Below are 23688 nucleotides of genomic sequence, written 5' to 3'. Positions count from 1 at the left end.
GAGCAGAAGCGGACCATTCAGTCCTTTGAGCTTGCTGCACCTTTCAATATGATCATGGCTGATTAGCCAACTCAGTACCCTGTTCCCACTTTCTCCCCATATCCTTTGATCCCTTCAGGTCTAGGAAATATATCTTCAATGTTTTGACCTTAATAATTTCTTAAGGCAGATAATGCTGCTTGTTCACCGCTGTCTGGGTGAAAAAATGCTTCTTCATCCTTGTCCCAAAAGACCTCCCTAAGCTATGACCCCTCATTCCCTGGGGAACCTCCTTTCCCCCAGCCAAACAAAATCAGACACATCCTTTCTGCATGTACCATGCTTAAGCATCGAAGAATTTTATAGGTTCCTATGAGCTCCCCCTCATTCTTCTGAACTGTAGTGAATATATTCCTAACCAATCTGGTCAGTCCCTATACATCTGTCTCATCATCCTTGTTTTTCCATAGCTTTGATTCTCTTTTTTTTACTCTAAACTGTCTGTAGGCAATGTTTGTACTGCAGCAGATGGTACACCAGTTCAGTGGATTTTTTTCTCACATTCAGCTGGCAAAAGTACATTGCTTTTACATAGATGCCATTGAAACACTTGGCTAATTACTTTTCAGGTGACAGTGATGCTTCTAAAATCTTTGCTCTTGCATCATATATGTAACCGTTGACAGCCACCAGAACCCTCTCCATCTGTCATGTCAACCTGCCTTCTTCAATATTAGACCACCAAAGTTAATTAACCTTCTTAGAAATTGGGCTGAATTTTGTCAATTTATGGTTTCTGTTGAATGAGATTCATGGTGTTCAGCCTTCCAGGCCCATGGGGACTTTTCTTCATCAATCCTTCGTTCTTGTTCTCATTAATCATGCAAACAGCTTCAACGGTGCCTGTCTTATGGATTTCTGCTGCAGGAAAGGTGCATTTTCTCTTGCTGCTTGTGGCATATTTGAACCCCAACTCTACTGCACTTCAGACAATGCAAACCAAGAACTGCCTTTCACACTCTGGTCCTGTACTGTTATCTCAAGGGGAATGGCCCAGAAAGCAAGTTAACTCGTCAGTTTACTCACAGGAATCTGGATGTGCTGGTTGATGGGATGGTGGAGAGGAGAACAGTGCTCTATCCTGCGGACTGGAAATGGAAGCCATGCCACCAGACCCAGACAAACTGGACCACAATACTAACTTGGGTCAGTGCAGTTTCTGTGTGAAATGCAATAGATAACAGTGCGGGAAGAGACTTAATGATCTTCCATCTTCCACAAAGTCGGAGCCATTGTCTTCCCTCTGCTATCATGTACTCACAATGCCACACTCACTCTGACTCTGTCATTGTATACACCTCTCATCAAAGCTCACAAGAGTATAACTCTTATAGCTGCCTATATCATGTCTGCTAAACAGCTCTCACTTACCTCATTTTCTCAAACTATCAACCTTACTTACTGTCACCTCAATTAGTAGGGACACCTTGCTATCATTCCTGCTCATTCATCACCATTAAATACCCTTTTAGCCACTTCCATCATTATCCCTCTCTTTGTCTCATTGTAGGAAGAATTGGCCCACCCTCTGGACTGACATCTCCATAGCACCCTGAAGGATATATCTGGAACCCCCACCAGACCAGCTGCATTTTGCCTGCAGGGCTGACAGTGGTCCAATCACTGATTGGATTCTGATTGACCCTTTGACTGTGGCAATACTCCTGATGGACTGGTCTGACTTAATCCAATCCTGATTGTTCCCTTTTGCCCTTGAAACATGGCCATTTGGTTGAAGTACATGCAATGCTGTTGCTGCATAAAATGCTGGCAGATGCTGAAGCTGTGACATTGACATATCCCAGGGCCATACAGTAATATATCCACCCTTTGTCTGTTCAGTGGTCTGACAATGATAAAGTGTCTGCCTTTTCCTCTGTGCTAAAAACAGTGTAAGTCGCAGAGGCTGTGAGCCTCTGGTAAGCAGGTCTCCAAGTAATTAAGCCACCAAGTGCTAAGAAATGAATCTATAGCAGTAAAATAGGTCCTGTCCAAATGCATAATATGTATGTGAGTCCCTGCAAGTAAAGTGACCTAGAAGTAGTATGCAAGTTGCTGGTATTCCTGATCTCCAAACTGAAATTCTGAAGGCTAAAGAGCAGACATGATGATGTGGTGAGGCAAGGGGTTTGCTGATGCACTCATATATGGATCCAAGGCAGATGCCAAAACTGTTGTGGAGCATGCAGAGATATGTGGTGAAGACCGAGTTGGATTAGGGCCTGGAAAAACAATTCATGAGTTGTTGCTGCTGTCAGTTAACCATTCTGAACTTCATATTGGTGTCAGACCTCCTGGGCAGTGCCCTGCTATTCCTGAAATCATCTCAAATGTAAAGAAATTGATTAAAATTGTTCAATTTTACATAAACAGATAAGTCTAATTCAGAGCTTTTATTACTAACAATAAAATCACAGCCAATGTCAAGAAAGAAGCATAAATCGCTAACTTATAATTCTACAATTTAAATACTACCCACTTCTGCTCCTTGGAGCAAAAATCACCAGTTTGGTGATTTGATTTCCTTCGATTCCCTTCCAATTTGTTTTGATTCTTTGTTGAGGATGTGAGGTTGTGAACATACTGATTTTTAACTTATCATTTGTTGGTTGGAGATTTATCCTCTCAATGTCTTTGAAGGCAGCATTTCCCCTTTTCCTTTTCTTTCAAGAAAGGAAATGCAGAGATGGAGAGAATAACTGACTCCTTGGAATTTTTTTCTTCAATCACAGAAAGGAAAGAAAAAGGGAAGCATTTGGATGCTTCCTTTTCTCACAAGCTGGATGTCTCTGCAATATTATCTAAGCACAAAGCTGTAGCCACTTTCCCAGGAACCAGTCAAGAAGTTGTTACTATGCTGAGCACTTATAGAGTCATAGAGTCATAGAGGTGTACAGCACGGAAACAGACCCTTTGGTCCAACCTATCCATGCCGACCAGATATCCCAACCCAACATAGTCCCACCTGCCAGCAACCGGCCCATATCCCTCCAAACCCTTCCTATTCATATACCCATCCAAATGCCTCTTAAATGTTGCAATTGTACTAGCCTCCACCACTTACATATAGAATTGGTCCTGCTTGAAAAACCAGTCAAATGTCTATCACTGGGCAAAACTGTCCTGATTACACACCCATGGAGCTAAAGTGTCTATTATCCTGCTTTTGATTGCCTGAATGAGGCAACACCATCCATAAAAATGAGACTGTTGGACTATTAATGAGATAGATGTATGGAAATTAGGTCATCAGTGCCCTTTTGTGATATTCTCAATTCAGTGTTTAAACCTTAAGGAAAAAGTTGGAAATTCTTTTCTTAATGTTGACATACTGCATTTTTCCTTTTTGCCATATTTTCACACATTTCTTGCAATTGCTCATCCATCTATTGATCTGAAAACCATGATTGTTGTGAATTTGTATTTATACCTTTCTTTGCTCTATTCATCTCAAAATTCGTTTACGCTGGAAGTGCAATACATAATTACACAGTAAGTGCCATTGAGCACTTGTGAAAGATGACAACAACAGTCCAGCTACTGAACTCATTTAAGGACAGAATAAAAATGTTTGAAAGAGAGAAAAAGGGACAATGGAGGAGCAGGGTGAAATCAGGTTCACAAACAGAAATAATGCAAGGAAAAGTAATATTCGATTGAGAGTCAGCAAAATAACAGATGGAATAGAATAAACGTTGCAATTCAAAAAACAAGGAAAGGAAACAAAGGAGCAAACTGATAGGTGTCCTTTTAAGATCCTGAATGGTTTACATTGACAAAAGCCTGATTTTCTATGAAATTGGAAAGACCGTGTATGTAATCCAATCCAGAATCCAGACATCTGACCTCTCAATCCAGCATTCAGTTTTGTCAGGGCATTTAGGTGTTGGGGATGTAGGAATGGTTTGGTGGGGAGAGCATAAGGAGTAGCTGAAAGGAACAGGACAGGAAAAACTTTACTCATTATTAATTTGCAAAGGCTGCAGCAGATTTAAAAGTGCAGAGTAATTTTGATCACCAGGATATGTGGAAAAACAACTTGTGGTCTTTAGACATTTGAAGGAATGGTCTAAGCCTACCAAATTTCATTGCAAACTAAGGACCCCTTTTGAGAAGAGTTAGGCACTCCTTTGGAATTGTTAAAAGTAGATATGAGTCTAAAAATGACCACAGTCTGATTAGATTCCCTACAGTGTGGAAACAGGCCTTTTGGCCCAACTAAGTCCACACCAACCCTCTGAAGAGCAACCCACTCAGACCCATTCCCCTACATTCACCCCTGACTAATGTACCAAACACCATGGGTAATTTAGCATGGCTAATTCTCCTAACCTGCACGTCTTTGGACTGTGGGAGGAAACTGGAGTGTCCCCACACAGGCACGGGGAGAATGTGCAAACTCCATACAGACAGTTGCCTGAGGTGGGAATTGAACCCAGGTCCCTGGTGCTGTGAGGCAGCAGTGCTAACCACTGAGCCACTGTGCTGCCATCTTTGGAACAGTCAAATTGTTTCAGTACCTTGCCCGTTAAAATTTTGAAACAAATCAACCAGCTGAAGATGAAAAAAACATTAGTGTTTGCAATTTCAAAAGATGTTTAAAGACATAAGCCTCAAGTGTTCATTTTACAATTAGTACTGTTTGGCTATTTCCAGAACCTATTATTAACACAGTGGGGTCCCGTAAATCCACAGTTCGATTGACAGTTGAGAGAGATCATAAAGTGATTAGCTTATGTTTTTGAAACTGTAGATTATGACCCCAATTGTGACTATATGGCTAGCATAGATGAGTTAAAAGGAAACTAGACAAATATATGATGGAGAAATCAATTGAAGGATATGTTGATGGGACTGGATGAATAAAAGGAGGCTTACATGGCATATCACAATCCTGATGGGAGAATTGTGCTGGAAATCCAGCCCCAACATTCCATGAGCTGTCACAAATGTATAAATGACCAATTAAATCACTAAAATGGTTAATTTACCTGAGTTTGAGCGCTGTCTAAGATAACAAAAGTGATGATCACCTTATTGGGATTGTATTATAGACCCCCTAATAGTTATAGGGAAATTGAGAAACAAACTTGTAAGGAGATCTCAGCTATCTGGAAGAATAATAGGGTGGTTATGGTAGAAGATTTTAACTTTCCAAATGTAGACTGGGACTGCCATAGTGTTAAGGGTTTAGATGGAGAGGAATTTGTTAAGTGTGTACAAGAACATTTTCTGATTCAGTATGTGGATGCACTTACTAGAGAAGGTGCAAAACTTGACCTACTCTTGGGAAATAAGGCAGGACAGGTGACTGAGGTATCAGTGGGGGAGCACTTTGGGGCCAGCGACCATAATTCTATTAGATTTAAAATAGTGGTGGAAAAGGATAGACCAGATTTAAAAGTTGAAGTTCTAAATTGGAGAAAGGCCAATTTTGACGGTATTAGGCAAGAACTTTCAAAAGCTGATTGGGGGCAGATGTTCTCAGGTAAAGGGACGGATGGAAAATGGGAAGCCTTCAGAAATGAGATAACGAGACTCCAGAGAAAGTGTATTCCTATGAGGGTGAAAGGGAAGGCTGGTAGGTATAGGGAATGCTGGATGACTAAAGAAATTGAGGGTTTGATTAAGAAAAAGAAGGAAGCATATGTCAGGTATAGACAGGACAGATCGAGTGAATCCTTAGAAAAGTATAAAGGCAGTATGAGTATACTGAAAAGGGAAATCAGGAGGGCAATAAGGGTACATGAAATAACTTTGGAAAATAGAATTAAGGAGAATCCAAAGGGTTTTTACAAATACATTAAGGACAAAAAGTAACTAGGGAGAGAATAGGGCCCCTCTAAGATCAGCAAGGCAACCTTTGTGTGAAGCCGCAGAAAATGGGGGAGATACTAAACGAGTATTTTGCACTAGTGTTTACTGTGGAAAAGGACATGGAAGACATTGAATGTAGGGAAGTAGATGGTGACATCTTGAAAAATGTCCATATTACAAAGGAGCAAGTGCTGAATATCGTGAAACGCATAAAATCAAAGATCAGCAAGGCGGCCTTTATGTGGAGCCGCAGGAGATGGGGCAGATACTAAACGAATATTTTGCATCAGTATTTATTGTGGAAAAGGATATGGAAGATATAGAAAGTAGCGAAATAGATGGTGACATCTTGCAAAATGTCCATATTACAGAGGAGGAAGTGCTGGATGTCTTGAAATGCATAAAGGTGGATAAATCCCCTAGAAGTCTGTGGGAGGCTAGAGAAGTGCTTGCTGGGCCTCTTGCTGAGATATTTGTATCATCGACAGTCACAGGTGAGGTGCCGGAAGACTGGAGGTTGGCTAACGTGGTGCCACTCTTTAAGAAGGGTAGTAAGGAGAAGTCAGGGAACTATAGACCAGTGAACCTGACGTAAGTGGTGGGCAAGTTGTTGGAGGGAATCCTGAGGGACAAGATGTACGTGTATTTGGAAAGGCAAGGATTGATTAGGGATAGTCAACATAGCTTTGTGCGTGGGAAATCATGTCTCATAAACTTGATTGAGTTTTTTGAAGAAGTGACAAAGAGGACTGATGATGGTAGTGTGGTAGATGTGATCTATATGGACTTCAGTAAGGTATTCGACCAGGTTCCCCATGGGAGACTGGTTGGCAAGGTTAGATCTCACGGAATAAAGGGAGAACTAGCCATTTGGATACAAAACTGGCTCAAAGGTAGAAGACAGAGGGTGGTGGTGGAGGGTTGTTTTTCAGACTGGAGGCCTGTGACCAGTGGAGTGCCACAAGGATCAGTGCTGGGTCCTCAAAGAGGTACAGTTAGTAAGTTTTCAGATGTCACCAAAATTGGAGGTGTAGCGGACAGCGAAGAAGGTTACCTCAGATTACAACAGGATGTGGATCAGCTGGGCCAATGGGCCAAGAAGTGGCAGATGGAGTTTAATTCAGATAAATGCGAGGTGCTGCATTTTGGGAAAGCAAATCTTAGCAGGACTTATACACTTAATGGTAAGGTCCTAGGGAGTGTTGCTGAACAAAGAGACCTTGGAGTGCAGGTTCATAGCTCCTTGAAAGTGGAGTCGCAGATAGATAGGCGAGTGAAGAAGGCGTTTGCTATGCTTTCCTTTATTGGTCAGAATATTGAGTGCAGGAGTTGGGACATCATGTTGCGGCTGTACAGGACACTGGTGAGGCCACTTTTAGAATACTGCTTTCTATTCTGGTTGCCCTGCTATAGCAAGGATGTTATTAAATTGGCAAAGGTGCAGAAAAAGATTTACAAGGATGTTACCGGGACTGGAGGGTTTGAGTTAGAAGGAGAGGCTGGATAGGCTGGGCCATTTTTCCCTGGAATGTAGGAGGTTGAGAGCTGATCTTACAGGAGTTTATAAAATCATGAGAGACATAGTTAGAATGAATAGCAGAGGCCTTTTCTCTAAGGTAAGGGAGTTCAAAATTAGTGGGTATAGGTTTGAGATGAGAGAGGAAAGATTTAAAAGGGACCTGAGGGGAATGTTTTCACACACAGGGTAGTGCACATATAGAATCAACAGCAAGGGGGAGGGTTGGAGGCAGTTAAAGGACATTTGGAAACGTACATGGATCGGAAGGGTTTAGAGTGATGTGAGCCAAATGCAGGCAAATGGGGCTAGTTTAGTTTGGGAAACCTGGTCAACATGCATGAATTGGACTGAAGGGTCTATTTTCATGCTGTAGGACTCTATGTGTCTGAGTTTTGTGGGCAATGGTGAGAAACATGGAAAGATACAAAAATGGAAACATTAGAAACATCAAGAAAAGTAATTCCAACTTCTTTCTTAATGTTCAATTTCAAAATCTCACTCATGAGTGAAGACTAACTTATTCCTATGTATTTGCATCTCAATAATAACTCAACTTGCCAAATTTTTATGTAATTTCCAATTCTCCTCTTTTTCTCCGAGAAACTAATATTACAAACGCCGAGCATGGAAATTACCATAGAATCCATAGGCCAGATTTGCAGTCATAGCCTGGATGAGGTGATCATAGATTGTCATCAAGATAACTTCTTAGAGCAGAACTTGCAGGAACCAACCAGAAATCAGAGTATTTGGAATTCGTATTACGTGAAGTGAATTAATGAATTTGGAGGAAAGGCACTCCTAGATAGCAGTGAGCAAAATATGGTTGAAGTTTACATCCAGTTTGAAAGGAATCGGATTGGAGCTAAGATTGTATTTAAACTTCAAAAAGAGCACTATGTGGACACACAAACCGAGCTTGCTAAAGTGAACTGGCATACCAGGGTAAGGGATAGATCAATGGAGACACAATGGCAACACTTAAGAGGACATATTTTAGAATACTCAGAATGAAAATATTCCTACTCTGAAGGAAAATTCTAAAGTGAAGACCCACTATCTGTAGTTAACTAAAGAAATTAGGGAAAGCATCAACCTTAAGAAAATGAATACAACTGTGTCAAGACAATTGGAAAGTCAGATGATTGGTCAGATTTCAAGGAAAAAAAAGCAGCAAATTACTAAAAGACTAGCTAGGAACATAAAAATGGATAGCTAGAGTTTCTGTAGTTATTTAATAAGGAGAAGGTGAAATACTGTGAGTGTTGGCAAGTGAGGATGCGAAGCTAGTATAGATAAGGAGGAAATAGCAGATGTAGTGAACAAATATTTTGCTTCTATTTTCATTATAGAGTCATGCTGAGTTCTAGAAAGAGAGAAAGGACCTTAGTTAAGTTACAATCACAAGGCAAACTCTACTATGCACACTGGTGACACAGAAGGCTGGATCCAGAAAAAAATCATCATATAGTCTTAAAATAAGTTGCTAATGAAGTAGTTGATGCATTAGGTGTTAGTTTTTCAAACTTCATTAGATTCAGGAAAGGTTCCATCCGACTGGAAAGTAGCAAAACTAACCCCTCTATTCAAGATGGAAGGGAGGCAGTCAATTTAAAATAATATAGTCCAGTTAGTTTGAAGTCTGTCTTGGGAAAATAACATCAAAGAGATTAAAGCTGCCCACATAGAAAAACTCAAGGTAAGTGGTAATGCTCAGCACTGTTTTGTTAAAGGAAAATCTTGTTTAAACAATTTATTGGAATTCTTTAGAAACAGGGGAACAGGAGGAGGCCATTCAGTCCATCGAGCCTATTCTAACATTCAATGAGATCATGGCTGGTCTGTAGCATAACTCCATTTACATGCCCTGGGCCCATGCCTTTGCATAACAAAAATTTGTCAATCGCAGATTTAAAATTAAAAACTGTTCCATCATCCATTGTCATTTGTGGAAGAGTTCCAAGATTTTGAAGGAGTAACGTGTGTTATGGATAAAGGAGAGTCCTTAAAAGTATGGTACTTTACTTTTCAGAAGGTATTTCATAAGATGCGTCATAAAGTATTATTGCAGAAAATAGAAGCTCATGGTATAGAGGAACGTTTGTCTGTTTGGTAGCATGAGATGTGGGAAGTCCTGCAGGGGGTCTGTGCTGGTCACTCAATATTTTACAATTTATCTCATTGACTTGGATGAAGAGAGTGAAGGTATGAAAGCTAAAATCATACACAACACAAAAATAGGTAGGGAAGCATGTTGTGCAGATCTGTAAGGAGGTTGTAGATGATGTAGATAGGTCCAGTGAGTGAGAAAACATTCAGCAGAAAGAGAATGATATGGGAAAATATGAAGTTGTTCACTTTGGCAGGAAGAACGAAAGAACAAAATGTTACTCAAACAGAAAATAATGGCAGAATACTGTGCTGCAGAGGGATTTAGGTGTTGTCATACATGAAAAATAGTTTGTGCAGTTAGAGTACATAATTGTGAAGATGAATGGGATATTATAAGTGGACTTGAGTATGAAAACATGGATATTATACCTCAGTTATACAGAGCATTTGTCAGACCACATCTTGAATATTGTGGGCAGTTGTGGTCTGCTTATTTAAGGAATGTTGCAAAGGTTCACTTTAGAAAAGGTTTACTAGATTAATATTTGGAATGAATAGATTGTCTTAGGATTTGAGGTTGGTGTTATATTCACTGGAGTTTAGATGAATGAGAAATGTTGATTGAAGCATATAACATGTTGCAGTTCTGAAGAAAAGCCACATCAGACTCAACATGTTAGCTCTGTTAAGCAGCATTTTCTGGTTTCACTTAGCTCATCAAGCCTGCTCCACCATTTAATTAGATCATAGCTAATCATCTGCCTTTATGCCATTTTCCAAAATTACTTCCGTATCTATTCATATCAGCAGTCTCCATAAAGCTATCGATTTCTGTCTTGAACATGCTCAGTGATTGAACTTCCACAGTCCTCTGGGGTAGGAAATTTCAAAGACTCACCGAGTAAAATAGTTTCTTCTCATCTCTGTCTGTAATGTTGAGATAATTATCCTGAGATAATTATCCTGAGATAATTATTCTGAGGTAATAATCCTTAGTTTTAAACTTACCAGCCTGTCATGCCCTAGAAGAATTTTGTAAATTTCAATAAGTTCACACTTCCTTATTAAAACTCTCAGGAATACAGACCCTCAATCTCTCTTCAAAGGGCAATCCTGCCATCCCATTGCATCAACTATCACATTGTTGAGAGGGTGCTTATTACAAATTTGAACTGTTGAGTTTAATGTGCACATCCAACACAAATGATTGGGAGGTTGAGGGTGAGATGCTAGTTATATGAGACAAGTAGAGGTGCAGGGTATACTCATCAACAAGTTATGACAATTCGCAACTCATGGTGTATCTTTCATTGACCTGAACATGCTGACTGATCTATATGTTAATAATGGTTTGAGTTGTGAGCCTGCTATTATTTGTCCAGTAATATTTGACCCCATATCATTAATTGAAGAATAAATCATATGGGGAGGTGACAGACTAGTGATATTATCAGTAGACTGTCAGTCTAGAAACTCAGATAGTGTTCTAAGGGCCTGGTTTCAAATCCCACCATAGCAGCTGGTGGAGTTTGAATTCAATTTTGAAAATTCTGGAATTAATAATGTAATGATGATTACAGGTCCATTGTTCAAAAGGTCCCATCTGGTTCACTAATGTATTCTAGGGAGGGAAACTGCCATCCTTACCTGGTCTGGCCGACATGTGACTCCAAACCCACAGCAATGTGGTTAACTCTTAACTACCCTCTGGGCAAGTAGGGATGGGCAATAAATGCTGATCTAGCTAGCGACGCCCTCATCCCATGAATTAAGTTTTAAAAAAGTCTATTTGGGGCTCACCCCAATTCTCACCTAAAACATAGGATGGGTAAGACTGCAGCAAATAAACTGTTTCATGTTTTTAATCACTTGTCATTCAGTTCTGTTTTCCAATCTTGCTTAGTCTTATTTCTATGAACCTGCTTCTTCATGTACCCTCTTCCATTCTTTACACAGTTCCTCCCTTTCCTCAGACCTCTGCCTCTTGCCTTTTTCATTGTTGCTTTTATTCTACTGCTTTAGTTCTGTTTCTCTTCTTTTCTTCCTCATTTGTCATATACTCTCTCCCAAATCTCACTTTTATCTTTCTTGCATCCTCTCAGTTTTGTTCCTCTGATTTCTTACCTTGTTCTTTATTTCATTGCTTTTTCATACTGTTATTTTCACCTCACTTCTTGCAACTTTGTAGTCATCGCATAGAGAGGATTATGAGGTGGATGAAAGAGCTACATGGCTCTTCACTTACCAAGAAAGATTTATGATAAACAAAAGCAGAAATTGCCAGGAAAACTCAGCAGGACTGACAGCATCTGTGGAGAGAAAGCAGAGTTAATGTGTTGGGTCTTGTAACCCTTCTTCAGAATGGAAGGCTTTCAAATGAACACGGGGAATGGAATTTTCAGGAATAATTCAGAAGCAAAGTAGAAATACATTTTGGAGTGGAACTTTGATCTTATTGCACCTATGTTCTGGGTGTGAAATGAATGGAATCAGGGGTAAATTTTGGAAGCAATGCTCCAATGTAGATTTGAATGACCTCTCTTCCAATTTTGGATCAGGCTATTTCATATGTCTCCCTGGCAGCATCCCAAGATAAGCAGCGAGCAAATTTCATAGTTAAGTGCAAGAACCCAGGTACTTCTCAGAGAGCTCTTGAACTGGCAGCCTACATCTATTGGTCTTTTGGCAGTTCTCGCTTAACTGCTCAAAAATGTCCAGTTTTATACCCCAAAACATCAGATATTTTCATTGGTTTTAATATTAGCAAAATACTAAATTCAAACTTGATTGGAGTTTGGTATCTTGGAGCATAATTTAAACTGATTGGCCAAATTTGAATTTGTTTTTGTCTCATGGCAACCCAGCTACTGCTAGCTGTTTTGACTAAATGTTACATTGTTACCTTTTTCAGAACACTTTGTGCTGTCAGGCAGGCTTTGCTGGCTTTTCAACTCTCTTAAAGGTACAGGACCTCTACACCTTCATAATAGTATGTGATGGTTTACTGAAAATATTTCTTGTAATGATGACATGGCCTGTCAAATTATTATTTAAATTTACCATCAATCATTTGATTTTTAATTGGTAGTGCTGGACGTTGCCCAATTATACCTCATAAATGTTGCAAAGCGTAGATACGGTGAAATCTTTTCCTCCACAAAAGGTTCAGGAACAAAGGAAACTATCTTGAAGTTATAGCATGGCTGCTTTCTACACACATCTGGAAATGTATGCTTTACACAGAGGGTAATGGAAATCATAGAATGATACAATGCAGATGGATGCCATTTGTAACAGCTTTATAGCTGGTCATATTGTCCTGCTGTTCCTACACATTTTCTCTTTTCAAGGAAATAAACCTCTATTAAAATGCAAATCCCAATCCTTTCTGGATTTATCATCGACGTTAAAGTCAAAGAATGTTGTTTAATGCATTCCATCACCCTCTCCAGTCTAGAGGCTTTCCCCTAAAAGACCATAGCTACTAGATAAATTGAGACTTTCAAGACTGACCGTGATATATTTTTGGTAGGCTTGGGTATTAAGGGTTATGGAGCAAAAGCTGATAAATGGATTTGAGGGACAGATCAGTCATCATTTGTCTGAATGTTGCAAAAAACTTGAGAGGCTAAATGGCCTACTTTTGTTCCTCCGCTTGTCAGATGTGTCAGGGAATAATGTGAGTAATAGAGAAAACCAGAGAGAGAGGGAAAGAAAGTGCACAGCTTCAGTAAATAATTTAAAATGTTTAAAAATAATCCCAATAAGTAATGGGAAACAAAACAATTATATTGGTTAGAGTAAGCACAAAGAAATAGAAACAAAATTGGAAGTGTGAAATGTTGTGACTGGAGTGCAAACAGATTAAAAATTTACCAGTCAGTGCCTGTAATCGACTTGCCAATTGTACTTGTGAATTATTCATCAAATCAGCAATGGATGGTGAAGGCCCCATGTTACTAAGGTGTCAAAAGAATTGATTTGAAATTCTGAATCCAGGCAGAATGTCACTTTCTCAGAGTGCTATAAAAAGTTATGATAGCTTTCACTGACACTTGTGTGATCTGATTCCCAGCAAGTTTAGAAAATGTGGAAACATTGCTGGAAATGCAGAGTAAATCAGACAGTAATTATAAAAAGGAACAATAAGAGGCTTTTAAAAATTTATTCATTGATGTGGGCATTGTTAGCTGGGCTAGAATTTATTGCTCACCTCTAATTGCCATTGAGAAGGTGGGGGTGAGTTGACCTCCTTCAACTGCTGTGACTTTGAGATATAGGAAATCATTAGTTCTTCCAAGAAGGGAGTTACAGGATTTTGACCCAGCGATAGCGAAGGAATTGGTGAAATAGTTCAAAGTCAGGAAAGTCTGTGGTTTGGTAGGGAGCTTGCAGGTCATGGTGTTCTCCTGGATCTGTTCTCATTGTCATTCTTAGTAGTAGAGATCAGGGGTTTGGAAGATGCTATTTGAGGAATCTTATTGAGTTATAGATTCATACAGCATGGAAACGTCCAAAAAGGTGCTGCAGTGCAACTTGCAGATGTTGTGCACTGCTGCCAGTATGTGCTGGAAGTGGAGGGAATGAATATATAAGGATGTTGGATACGATGCTATAATTAGGCAAACTGCTTTGTCCTGGTTGGTTTTGAGTATTATTGGAGCTGCAGCCACTCAGGCAAGTGAAGAGCATTCTATCATACTTCTGCTTTGCCCTATAATGGTGGACAGGCTTCAGGTAGACAGGAGTGAGCTATTCATTGCAAATTTCTAGCTCCTGATTGCTTTTTTAGCTACAGAATATATATAGCTGAACTAGTTTAGTTCATGTTTAACTGTAATACCCAGCATATTTTTATTGGTTATTCAACAATGATAATGGTGTAGTATAGTATAGGTTCCATTTGATAAGGTGTACCTTTGAGACAGTTTCATGGTATCATGATTTGTCATGTCTGAGTACAATGATTGTTGCCTTGCCTTCAGTCACACTCTCTGTGTAAAGAATAGTCTTCAGTCAATCAACTACGTGTATATAATATAGAGTAACTTGAGTAAACACTGAATCCAGACTTTGTCTATAGATCTGTGATATTAGAGCACTGTAAATAATTGACTTTGTTAATAAACTCTAAAGTATCTGATTAGGAAAGATCACAAGCTTCATGATATATGTAACACAGACTGTCATGCAGAAAACCACAAAGAGATGCCATGATTATCAAGAGAAAGATAATCATAATCTTTCATGAGATAGAATCATGGAATCATACAGCATGGAAAAAAAGACCCTTTCGTCCAACTTATCCATGCTGACCAGACATTCCAATATAACTTAGTCCCATTTTCCAACACAGTCGGTTCTGCGATAACATGCATTTCTTCAATGTGAATTGGCTGTAGCATTATTTGTAGAATGAGAACTTTCCTAACTGTATTGGCTATAATACAATTCTGGATCCATTTGTTTAAATTGTGCTGCAATTACATGATTTTTTAAAAACACGGGATCGCAAGGGAATGGAACTATCCATTATATCAAAACAGACTGCATTTGTCCCATATCCGTCTAAACCCTGCCTATTCAGATACCTATCCAGATGCCTTTTAAATGTTACAATCGTAACAGCCTCCACCACTTCCTCTGGCAGCTCATTCCATACACGCACCACTCTCTGCTCGAAAAGATTATCCCTCAGTTCCTTTTTAAATCTTTCCCCTCTCACCTTAAATCTATGCCCTCTAGCTTGTACCCCCCCCTTCACCCTATCCATGCCCGTCATGACGTTATAAAACTTTATAAAGTCACACCTCAGTGTCAGATTTTCTGGGAAAAAGGCCCCAGCCTATTCAGCCTTTCCCTATAGCTCAAACCCTCCAACCCTAGCAACATCCTTGTAAATCTTTTCTGGAGCTTCTTAAGTTAACAACATCCTTCCATTAGGAGGATGACCAGAATTGTATGAAGGTTGTCATTACCTGGCACTTGTGTGGTGCAAATGCTATTAGCTACTCATTAGCCCAAGCTAATGGGGCAGATTCACTTCCTTCTTCCAAATTATTAATATATGTTGTAAACAGTTGCAGTCCCAGCACTGATCCCGGTGGAACTCTACTAGTCACAGGTCACTAACCTGAAAAAGAATACTGATCCCCATTTGTGGTTTCCTGCCCATCAGCCAATTGTCTGTCTATGCTAATATGCTACATCCAACAATACGAGCTCTTATGGCTTAGTCTTTTGTGAGGAAACTTGTTGAACACCTTCTGGAAGTCAAATACAACACATCCACTGGTTCCTCTCTATTCAGTCTGGTTGAGATTTCCTCAAAAATATTCAGTTTTAATCAGACACAATTTCTGTTCCATGAATCCATGCTGACTCTGCAATATTAGGTTATAAATTTCTGAATGCTCCACTACTACTTCCTTAGTAATTGATTCCAGTACGTTTCCAACAATAGACTTAAGGTTAATTGGCTAATTAGTTATCTGCTTTTTGCCTTCCTCCCATTTTGAATAGTACTGTCACTTTCGCAGTTTCCCAAACCTCTGGTACTTCTCAAGAATCCAAGGGGTTTTTCAAAATTACAATGAATGCATCTACTATCTCTGTAGCTACCTCTTTTAGAATCCTAAGATGCAAGAGATCAGGACCAAGGGAGGCTCAAATGTTGGTGAACATTATGTACTCATCAGTGAATATCCCCATTTCTGACCTTCTAATGGAGGGAAGCTCGTTTGTAAAGCAGCTGACAATGGTTTGGCAGAGGACACAACCTGAGGTACTCCTTTATTGGTGGTGGTCGGCAAATTGTTGGAGGGAAATCTGAGGGATAGGATTTACATGTATTTGAGTAGGCAAGGACTGATTAGGGATAGTCAACATGGCTTTGTGCGTGGGAAATCATGTCTCACTAACTTGACTGAGTTTATGAAGAAGTAACAAAGAAGAGTGATGATGGCAGAGCGGTGAACTTGATCTATATGAATTTCAGTAAGGCGTTCGACAAGGTTTCTCATGGTAGACTGCTTAGCAAGTTAGATCTCATGGAATACAGGGAGAACTAACCATTTGGATACAGAACTGACTCAAAGAGTCAGAGGGGGTGTGTTGGAGAGTGGCTTTTCAGACTGGAGGCCGTGAAGAGTAGTGTGCCACAGGGATTGTTGCTGGGTCCACTGCTGTTCGTCATTTACATAAATGATTTGGATGTGAATATAGGAAGTATAGTGAGTAAGTTTACAGATGATACTAAAATTAGACATGTAGTAGGCGGCAAAGAAAGTTACCTCAGAGTACAATGAGATCTTGATCAGATGGGCCAATGCGCTGAGGAGTGGCAGATGGTGTTTGATTTAGATAAATGTGAGGTGCAGCATTTTGGAAAGGCAAATCAGGGCAGCAGGTCAGACAGCATCTGAGGAGCAGCAGAATTAATGAAGTGCTTAAGCCCGAAATGTTGCTTCTCCTGCTCTTCAGATGCTGCCTTAAGCAGGATGGGGTGGGGGGGTTGTGACACAGAGTGATGCCAATAACATGGGTTCAATTCCCACACCAGCTGAGGTTACCATGAAGGACTCTTTTTCTGAGCCTCTTCCCTCACCTGAGGTGTGGTGACCCTCAAGTTAAACCATCATCCATCATCTATCTCTAATGGTGTTTGATCTGACAGGACTATAGCATATCTAGCTTTTAACTAGTAAACTCTCTTCTTCAATCTTCATTTCTTTCTCCGTACCATTATCTCTTCCCTCTCTGTTCCCTTTTCATTCACTCTCATTCAGGCCTTGTTTTCCCTTTTACTGTATCTTCCCCTCTCCTGTGCCTCTCTCCATTACCTTCTTAATATTTTCACCTCATGTCTTTCTTTTCCAATGTCATCGGGTAGACTATTGATTCGTATTTAAAGGTTTGATCAATTTACATAATCTTTCTAAAGCATAAAGGAAGTTATTTAAATTTTAAGGAATACAGGACATGGAGAATTTTTATTTGACCATCAGCTTAAATGAAGATTTTAGTGGAGAATCTCTTGAAAGGTTTCTTACTTCTGCCCTGAAATACTTGCACTGGGACAATCATCCTGCTATTTATATTTAGCACACTTTTCTTAAAGAATAACAGCATCATTATGGAAATGAAAAAAAAATTAAAACTGGTGTTAGATCTCCATTAAAATGACCTCAAAACCATCTGTTTTGAAATGCGTGACATCGACATCAAGTGATTCAGTCTCAGATTTTGCTCTCCTTCCCAGATGTGAAGCTCTAGGGCTCTGCTTCACATCTGCCTCTGACTGAGGGATTGTTGGACAAGATGGTTGTTCTTTCTATGAGGGAGACATAACACTGAGTGCATCTGTTCTTCTTGTCACACTTCCCTAGGTTATCTAGATTTTCAGTGTTTATGTGAGTTTACAGACTTGGATACAAGAATTTAAAGGAATTAAAGGAGTGAAAGTATTCTATCCTTAATAGTTGAATATTTGCAGAGCACAAAGGTGAATATATTGGATCAATGAAACTTGAACTCTGACACGCTTGCAATGTGAGTTATCAACATCTTTATTCAGTTCAGCAGAAGTCATTAAGTATTAATTCATTATTAATTGTATAGTAACTTACCTATAAGATGATTTCTAATTAAAACTGAATCCCTCCTGGCAAAGATTTTTGAAGTTTATGAGAACAGATGGCTTTGGATGTTCTTGTGAGTAGAAATTCAATTAGTGGCCAGTTGTCTTCTGACTTCAACAATCTGAAATCAGTTTCCTAATGATTTTTCTTTTGCTTTCTGCATTTAGGCCTCATCAGTGCTAACTACACATCAGTTTGAAATGATGGCGAATTCAACAGAGCGAAATGAATCTCTCAGCAACCTAACAGACATCTTTGATACTGAAAGAGGGAGCTCTTACAAAACAGTTGAAGTGGTCTTCATTGTAATTGTAGCCGGATCTTTAAGCTTGGTGACCATCATTGGAAACATTCTAGTCATGGTTTCTATCAAAGTAAACAGACATTTACAAACTATTAACAACTATTTTATTTTCAGTTTAGCCTGTGCTGATTTGATTATTGGGGTATTCTCTATGAACCTATACACCATTTACATTGTAATTGGCTACTGGCCTATGGGCCCTGTAGTATGTGATTTATGGCTTGCTCTAGATTATGTTGTCAGTAATGCCTCTGTCATGAATCTCCTTATCATCAGCTTTGACCGGTACTTCTGTGTAACAAAGCCCCTTAGTTACCCCGTGAAGAGAACAACAAAAATGGCAGGTATGATGATCGCAGCTGCTTGGGTGCTGTCCTTTATCCTGTGGGCTCCTGCTATTCTCTTCTGGCAGTTCATTGTAGGGGGGCGAACGGTTAGTGAGGGTGAATGTTATGTACAGTTCTTCTCAAATCCAGCTGTCACTTTTGGCACTGCTATAGCTGCCTTTTATCTTCCCGTTATTATAATGACGATTTTGTATGTACATATATCTCGCGCCAGCAAGAGTCGAATTAAGAAGGATAAGAAGGAAACAGAATCAAACAAGGGCACCATTTCTCCTAGTCTAGTAAAAGGCAAAATAATAAAACCAAATAATAACAACATATCAAATGCTCCTGATGGGTTGCCACACTGCAAAATGCAAAATGGTAAAATAACTGGTGATGTAACAACTGATAATTGTGGCCCAGGAGAGGAGAAGGAGCTCTCCAATGAGTCAACTTCACTCAGTGTGGTCCCATCAAACCAGAAGGAGGAAGGAGTGATCCAAGAGAGCAGAAACATCTCTACTACGCAAAGCCGTTTCAAGATGGACAACTCCAAACTGTCTTGCATAAAGATAGTCAGCAATTCTCAAAAAAGTGACTACTGTGGCACCACAGTAGAAATAGTGCCAGGTAGCAGCAGCAAGAATGGGAATGACAGAGAGATCAGAACAGCTCATAAGATCATTAAAATGACCAAAACCCCTGCAAAGAAGAAGAAGGTTGCTGTAACCCGAGAGAAAAAGGTGACTAGAACCATCCTGGCTATTCTCTTGGCATTTATCATCACCTGGACCCCATATAATGTCATGGTGCTCATTAACACCTTCTGCTCAATCTGTGTCCCCAACACAGTCTGGACTATTGGATACTGGCTCTGTTATATCAACAGTACAATCAACCCAGCCTGCTACGCACTGTGTAATACTACCTTCAAGAAAACCTTCAAACACCTTCTCTTGTGTCAGTACAAGAACATAGGTGCAACTAGGTAAAACAACTATAAGCACAACTTTATGAACATTTTATACATATTGAGGATAGTTACTTTCATATTGTACATCCAGAAATATATGTATTGTGTTAATTGTGACAGATTATGATCAAGTAGACTCCTATATATAATATTGAAAGCACATTTGAATTATATCCATTGAACATATAATGTCTGTTGTAAATCAAGAGTGTGCTGATTATTAGAATGTATTTATGAATGAGCTAAAAGATAAATTGGCCCAAATTTAAACATCATAAAATATATCAATAACATATTCAGTTACAAGTTCTGACTTTTGCAACATTACTCAATATAAAAGGTATTAAAGCTTCATATTAGTGTAACGTAACTTTCTTAGTTTCTTCAAATCAAACACAGGAAGCACCGTGTGGATTGTATGTCTCCTCTGTTTGAAAGAATCTATTTGATTTGTTTAGATGCTAACTCATTCATTATTTTGAAAAGTACATTTGAAGACAGAAAACAATTTCCACTTTAAACAGTAGATGGTTTTCTTGACTTTCTAATCAGTGATGATCAAGTGACTTAGACTGATGTCAATGCATTAAATTAATTCCTCAAATGCTTTTGATCTTTATCAGCATTTAACTCTGCCCTCAAGTTATTCAGAATATAATTGCTTTGAGTTCAGTGTTCACTGAACAACATTAACCCACTGCCTTTATGTAAATTGATCTAAATTACAATCCATAGAATCTTGACAGCACTCTGTTGGTGGCACAGAGCCTAAAAGTCTATAGAAACATACGTAATTAGGTAAATGCCTTTGCAAAGTCCTAAATGCATTTATGTGATTTCTTATTGTATCTTTCCTGATGAAGGGCTTTTGCCCGAATCGTTGATTCGCCTCCTCCTCGGTTGCTGGCTGATCTGCTGTGCTTTTCCAGCAACACACTCTTGTCTCCAAGCCAGTTCTGAGTTTCCATGTGCTTATCTGAGTGAGTCAGTGGGGAACAGAGATCTTTACCTTCTGACATTAGGGTCACTCCCTGGTCATAGGGCAAGAGATGTTCCTGCTATAAAGTACATAGCACTTGAAAAGTTGGAAACCTTTGCAGCAGAATTGTTTAGGTTAAAAAAATGCCAAGACATGATCATAAAAAAAATTATCAATGCAAATGCACTTTCAGAACTCAAAGTTGAAGGTACATTAGGATTCATTTTGGTCATTTTGTGGACTGTTGGCCTTTAATATCTTTCATGCTACTGGTAAGCCAATGATAGAGTATGGTGCATGTTTGGTACAAGTAAAACATTTGACATATAACCCTTCAGTGAAATGAATATGATTAATATATTTGTCAGAAACTGGAGAGTGGAATAAACTGCTCTCCAGTGATCTGTGACCACTCTCCCACAATCTTTCAATTTCAGTACGAACCTCAGCAAAAGCAAAACATCGCAGATACCTGAAATCCAAAATGAAAACAGAAAATACTAGAAATAGTCAGCAGGTCAGGGATCTGTTGAGAGTGAAGCAGAGTTACAGGGCATAATGTTCTTACTGGAGATGGGCTTGAGAGTGAGCAGGGTGTGGAAGTCCTGGTTAAGATGTTGTTCAATACCTCTAACACTTCCCCACAACTTCCAGGTATTCTCTGAGTAGGTGTGAAGGTGAGTAAGGAATTCCCAAGGATATGTAAGGTCATTAATTAAAAGGCATTTGAGATAGTTAAAGATCTGGTACAGCTTCTTTTGACCCTAAATCCTGAATTTCCTCACCATGGATCCTGTTCCCTCCCCTGTTAGCAACTTTCCAGGGTTACCAAAGTGCGTGCACAGTGGGAAGAGTTTCTTCAGTGGAATTGACAAATTGGGAAGACATTGATCAAGAGACTGAATGTGAATGTAAGTTCAGATGGGATAGCTGTAGAGATAGGGAGGACCAGATTAATGCACTGGCAACAGGGATCCAAATCCCCCAATGGCTGCTGTTAGAATTTAAAAATAATTAATTTTTTAAAACCTGGAATTGGAAGCCAGTCTTAGTTTTGGTGACCATGGAACTATTGTTGATTGTCATAAAAACTCATCTGGTTCAGTAAGGATTGAAACTGCCATCCTTTCCCAAACCGGCCTACATGTGTCTTTGGAACTATTTTTATGTGTTTGACTCTTAATTGGCCAAGTAAGATAAAGAGCAATTCAAGAAGGGCAATAAATGATGCACTTGTGAATGACACACAAATCCCATAAAAGAACAATGAAAGTGTGCCATTGTCTGTTTTCGAGAAAGCCCACCACATCTTGTGTGGCACTTACCACACTTTAACGTGCCACCAGCAGGCCATCTCCCAAGATCAAAGATTCTTTCTGCCTTGCAAAAAGTGCTGACCAATCAGGGGCTGGCAACTTTTTTGTATGCAACAGTGCCACCAGCTAGGTGGCTGTTGCTGGGATTACATCTATCTAGGGCCTTGGATTGTGTTAGTGGCGAGAGGATGGGGAGTGAAGAAACAGTGTGGAAACTGGTCAGCAGCAAGTGAGTTGGCTTCCCATTGGACATCTTCTTTCTGATGCTGCATTCCTCAATCAGACACTGAGTGTCTTTGAATGAGGGAATCTTCGGCGGCCTGCAAGCAACACAGCACAGGATTGTTTGCCAAGCTCCCTGGGTGGTGAGCCATATGCTTGCTGCTAAGTTAATATCCCACTTAAATCCCATAATTGACAACACCATGGGAACACCATTCGCAGATTTTCTCACCTCAGACTTATTTATATTGGGGGAAAAAAAACAAAATAACTGCGGATGCCAGAAATAAGAAACAAAAATAGAAATTGCTGAAACATCTTAGCAGGTCTGGCAGCATCTGTGGAGATAAATCAGAGTTAATGATTCGGGTCTGGTGATTCTTCTTCAGAACAGACAGCAGCTAGGAAACCGTTAGCTTTTATGGAGAAGATAGGGTAGGGTAGGGGGTCAGGAGTAAATGATAGTTGGAGATAGAGCCCAAAGAGAAAGAAGAACATGAGGGCAGACAAAGGAATGGATAATGGCTAGTCTAGGAGAATGAATTTCTGCTTATGCAGATCATTAATGGATAGTGTGTAATAGCAGACCATGTGATAACAAGGCCTGGTGTGTGGGGCTATAGAGGTCTGAAGTGGAAAATGAGGTGTTCTTCCAGCTTGCGCTGAGCTTCACTGGAGCACTGCAGCAAGCCTGAGACTGAGATGTTGGCCAGGGAACACAGTGGTATGTTGAAGTGAGAGACAACTGGAAGTTCAGGGTCTTTTTTGTTGGCAGAGTGTAGGTGTTCTGCGAAGTGGTCACCCTGTCTTCATTTCATTTCCCCAATGTAGAAGAGACCACATCTTGAGCTGTGAATGCAACAGACTAGTTTGAGTGAAGTGTAGGTAAAGTGCTTCACCTGGAAGGTGTGATTGGATCCTTGGATACTGAGGAAGGAGTTTTCATTTTCCACTTGGGAACTCTACAGCCTTCTGGGCTCAATATCAATTCTAACAATTGTAGGGCTTGAGGCATCTTCTCCCATGTCCTTTTCTCAACCCCCACATACCAGGCCGTATTATCATATGGTCTGCTACTGCACACTACCATTGTGATCCACTAATAGACTCCATTGGCAGCCATTCATTCTCCTAGGGTGACCTTTAGCCATTCCTTTGTCTGTCCAACTGGTCTTCTCTCTCTTCTATCTCTAGCTATCATTCACTCCTTACCACCCCCCCCCCACCCCACCCTATCTTCTGGATGAAAAGTCACTTTTTCCTAGCTACCACCAGTTCTGAAGAAGAGTCACTGCACCCAAAACATTAACTCTGATTTCTCTCCACAGATGCTGCCAGACCTGCTAAGACTTTCCAACAGTTTCTATTTTTGTTTGTTATTCATCTTGGAGGTTGACAATCCTTCCTGCTGCTTATCCATCTCTGCCATCAGACTCACC

At 39.8% G+C, this 23688-nt stretch overlaps 1 protein-coding gene across 6 annotated transcripts in view; it reads left to right on the top strand.

The window, feature by feature from the left end:
- LOC122559633 (muscarinic acetylcholine receptor M2-like) overlaps positions 1–22567 on the top strand; it is an 81416-nt gene extending 58849 nt beyond the window's left edge. For all 6 annotated transcript variants that reach the window (XM_043709436.1, XM_043709434.1, XM_043709438.1 and 3 more), the window contains one exon: positions 18294–22567. In XM_043709436.1, the coding sequence (XP_043565371.1) occupies positions 18327–19751 (1425 nt within the window). In that variant the 5' untranslated portion in view covers positions 18294–18326 and the 3' untranslated portion in view covers positions 19752–22567. The remainder of the gene's footprint in view (positions 1–18293) is intronic.
- Positions 22568–23688: the final 1121 nt, after the last annotated feature.

The sequence above is a fragment of the Chiloscyllium plagiosum genome, chromosome 19, assembly GCF_004010195.1.
Source record: "Chiloscyllium plagiosum isolate BGI_BamShark_2017 chromosome 19, ASM401019v2, whole genome shotgun sequence".
In the NCBI taxonomy this organism is placed as follows: domain Eukaryota; kingdom Metazoa; phylum Chordata; class Chondrichthyes; order Orectolobiformes; family Hemiscylliidae; genus Chiloscyllium; species Chiloscyllium plagiosum.
Note: the sequence above shows the minus strand (reverse complement) of the source record. Positions and strands in the feature narration are given on the sequence as shown.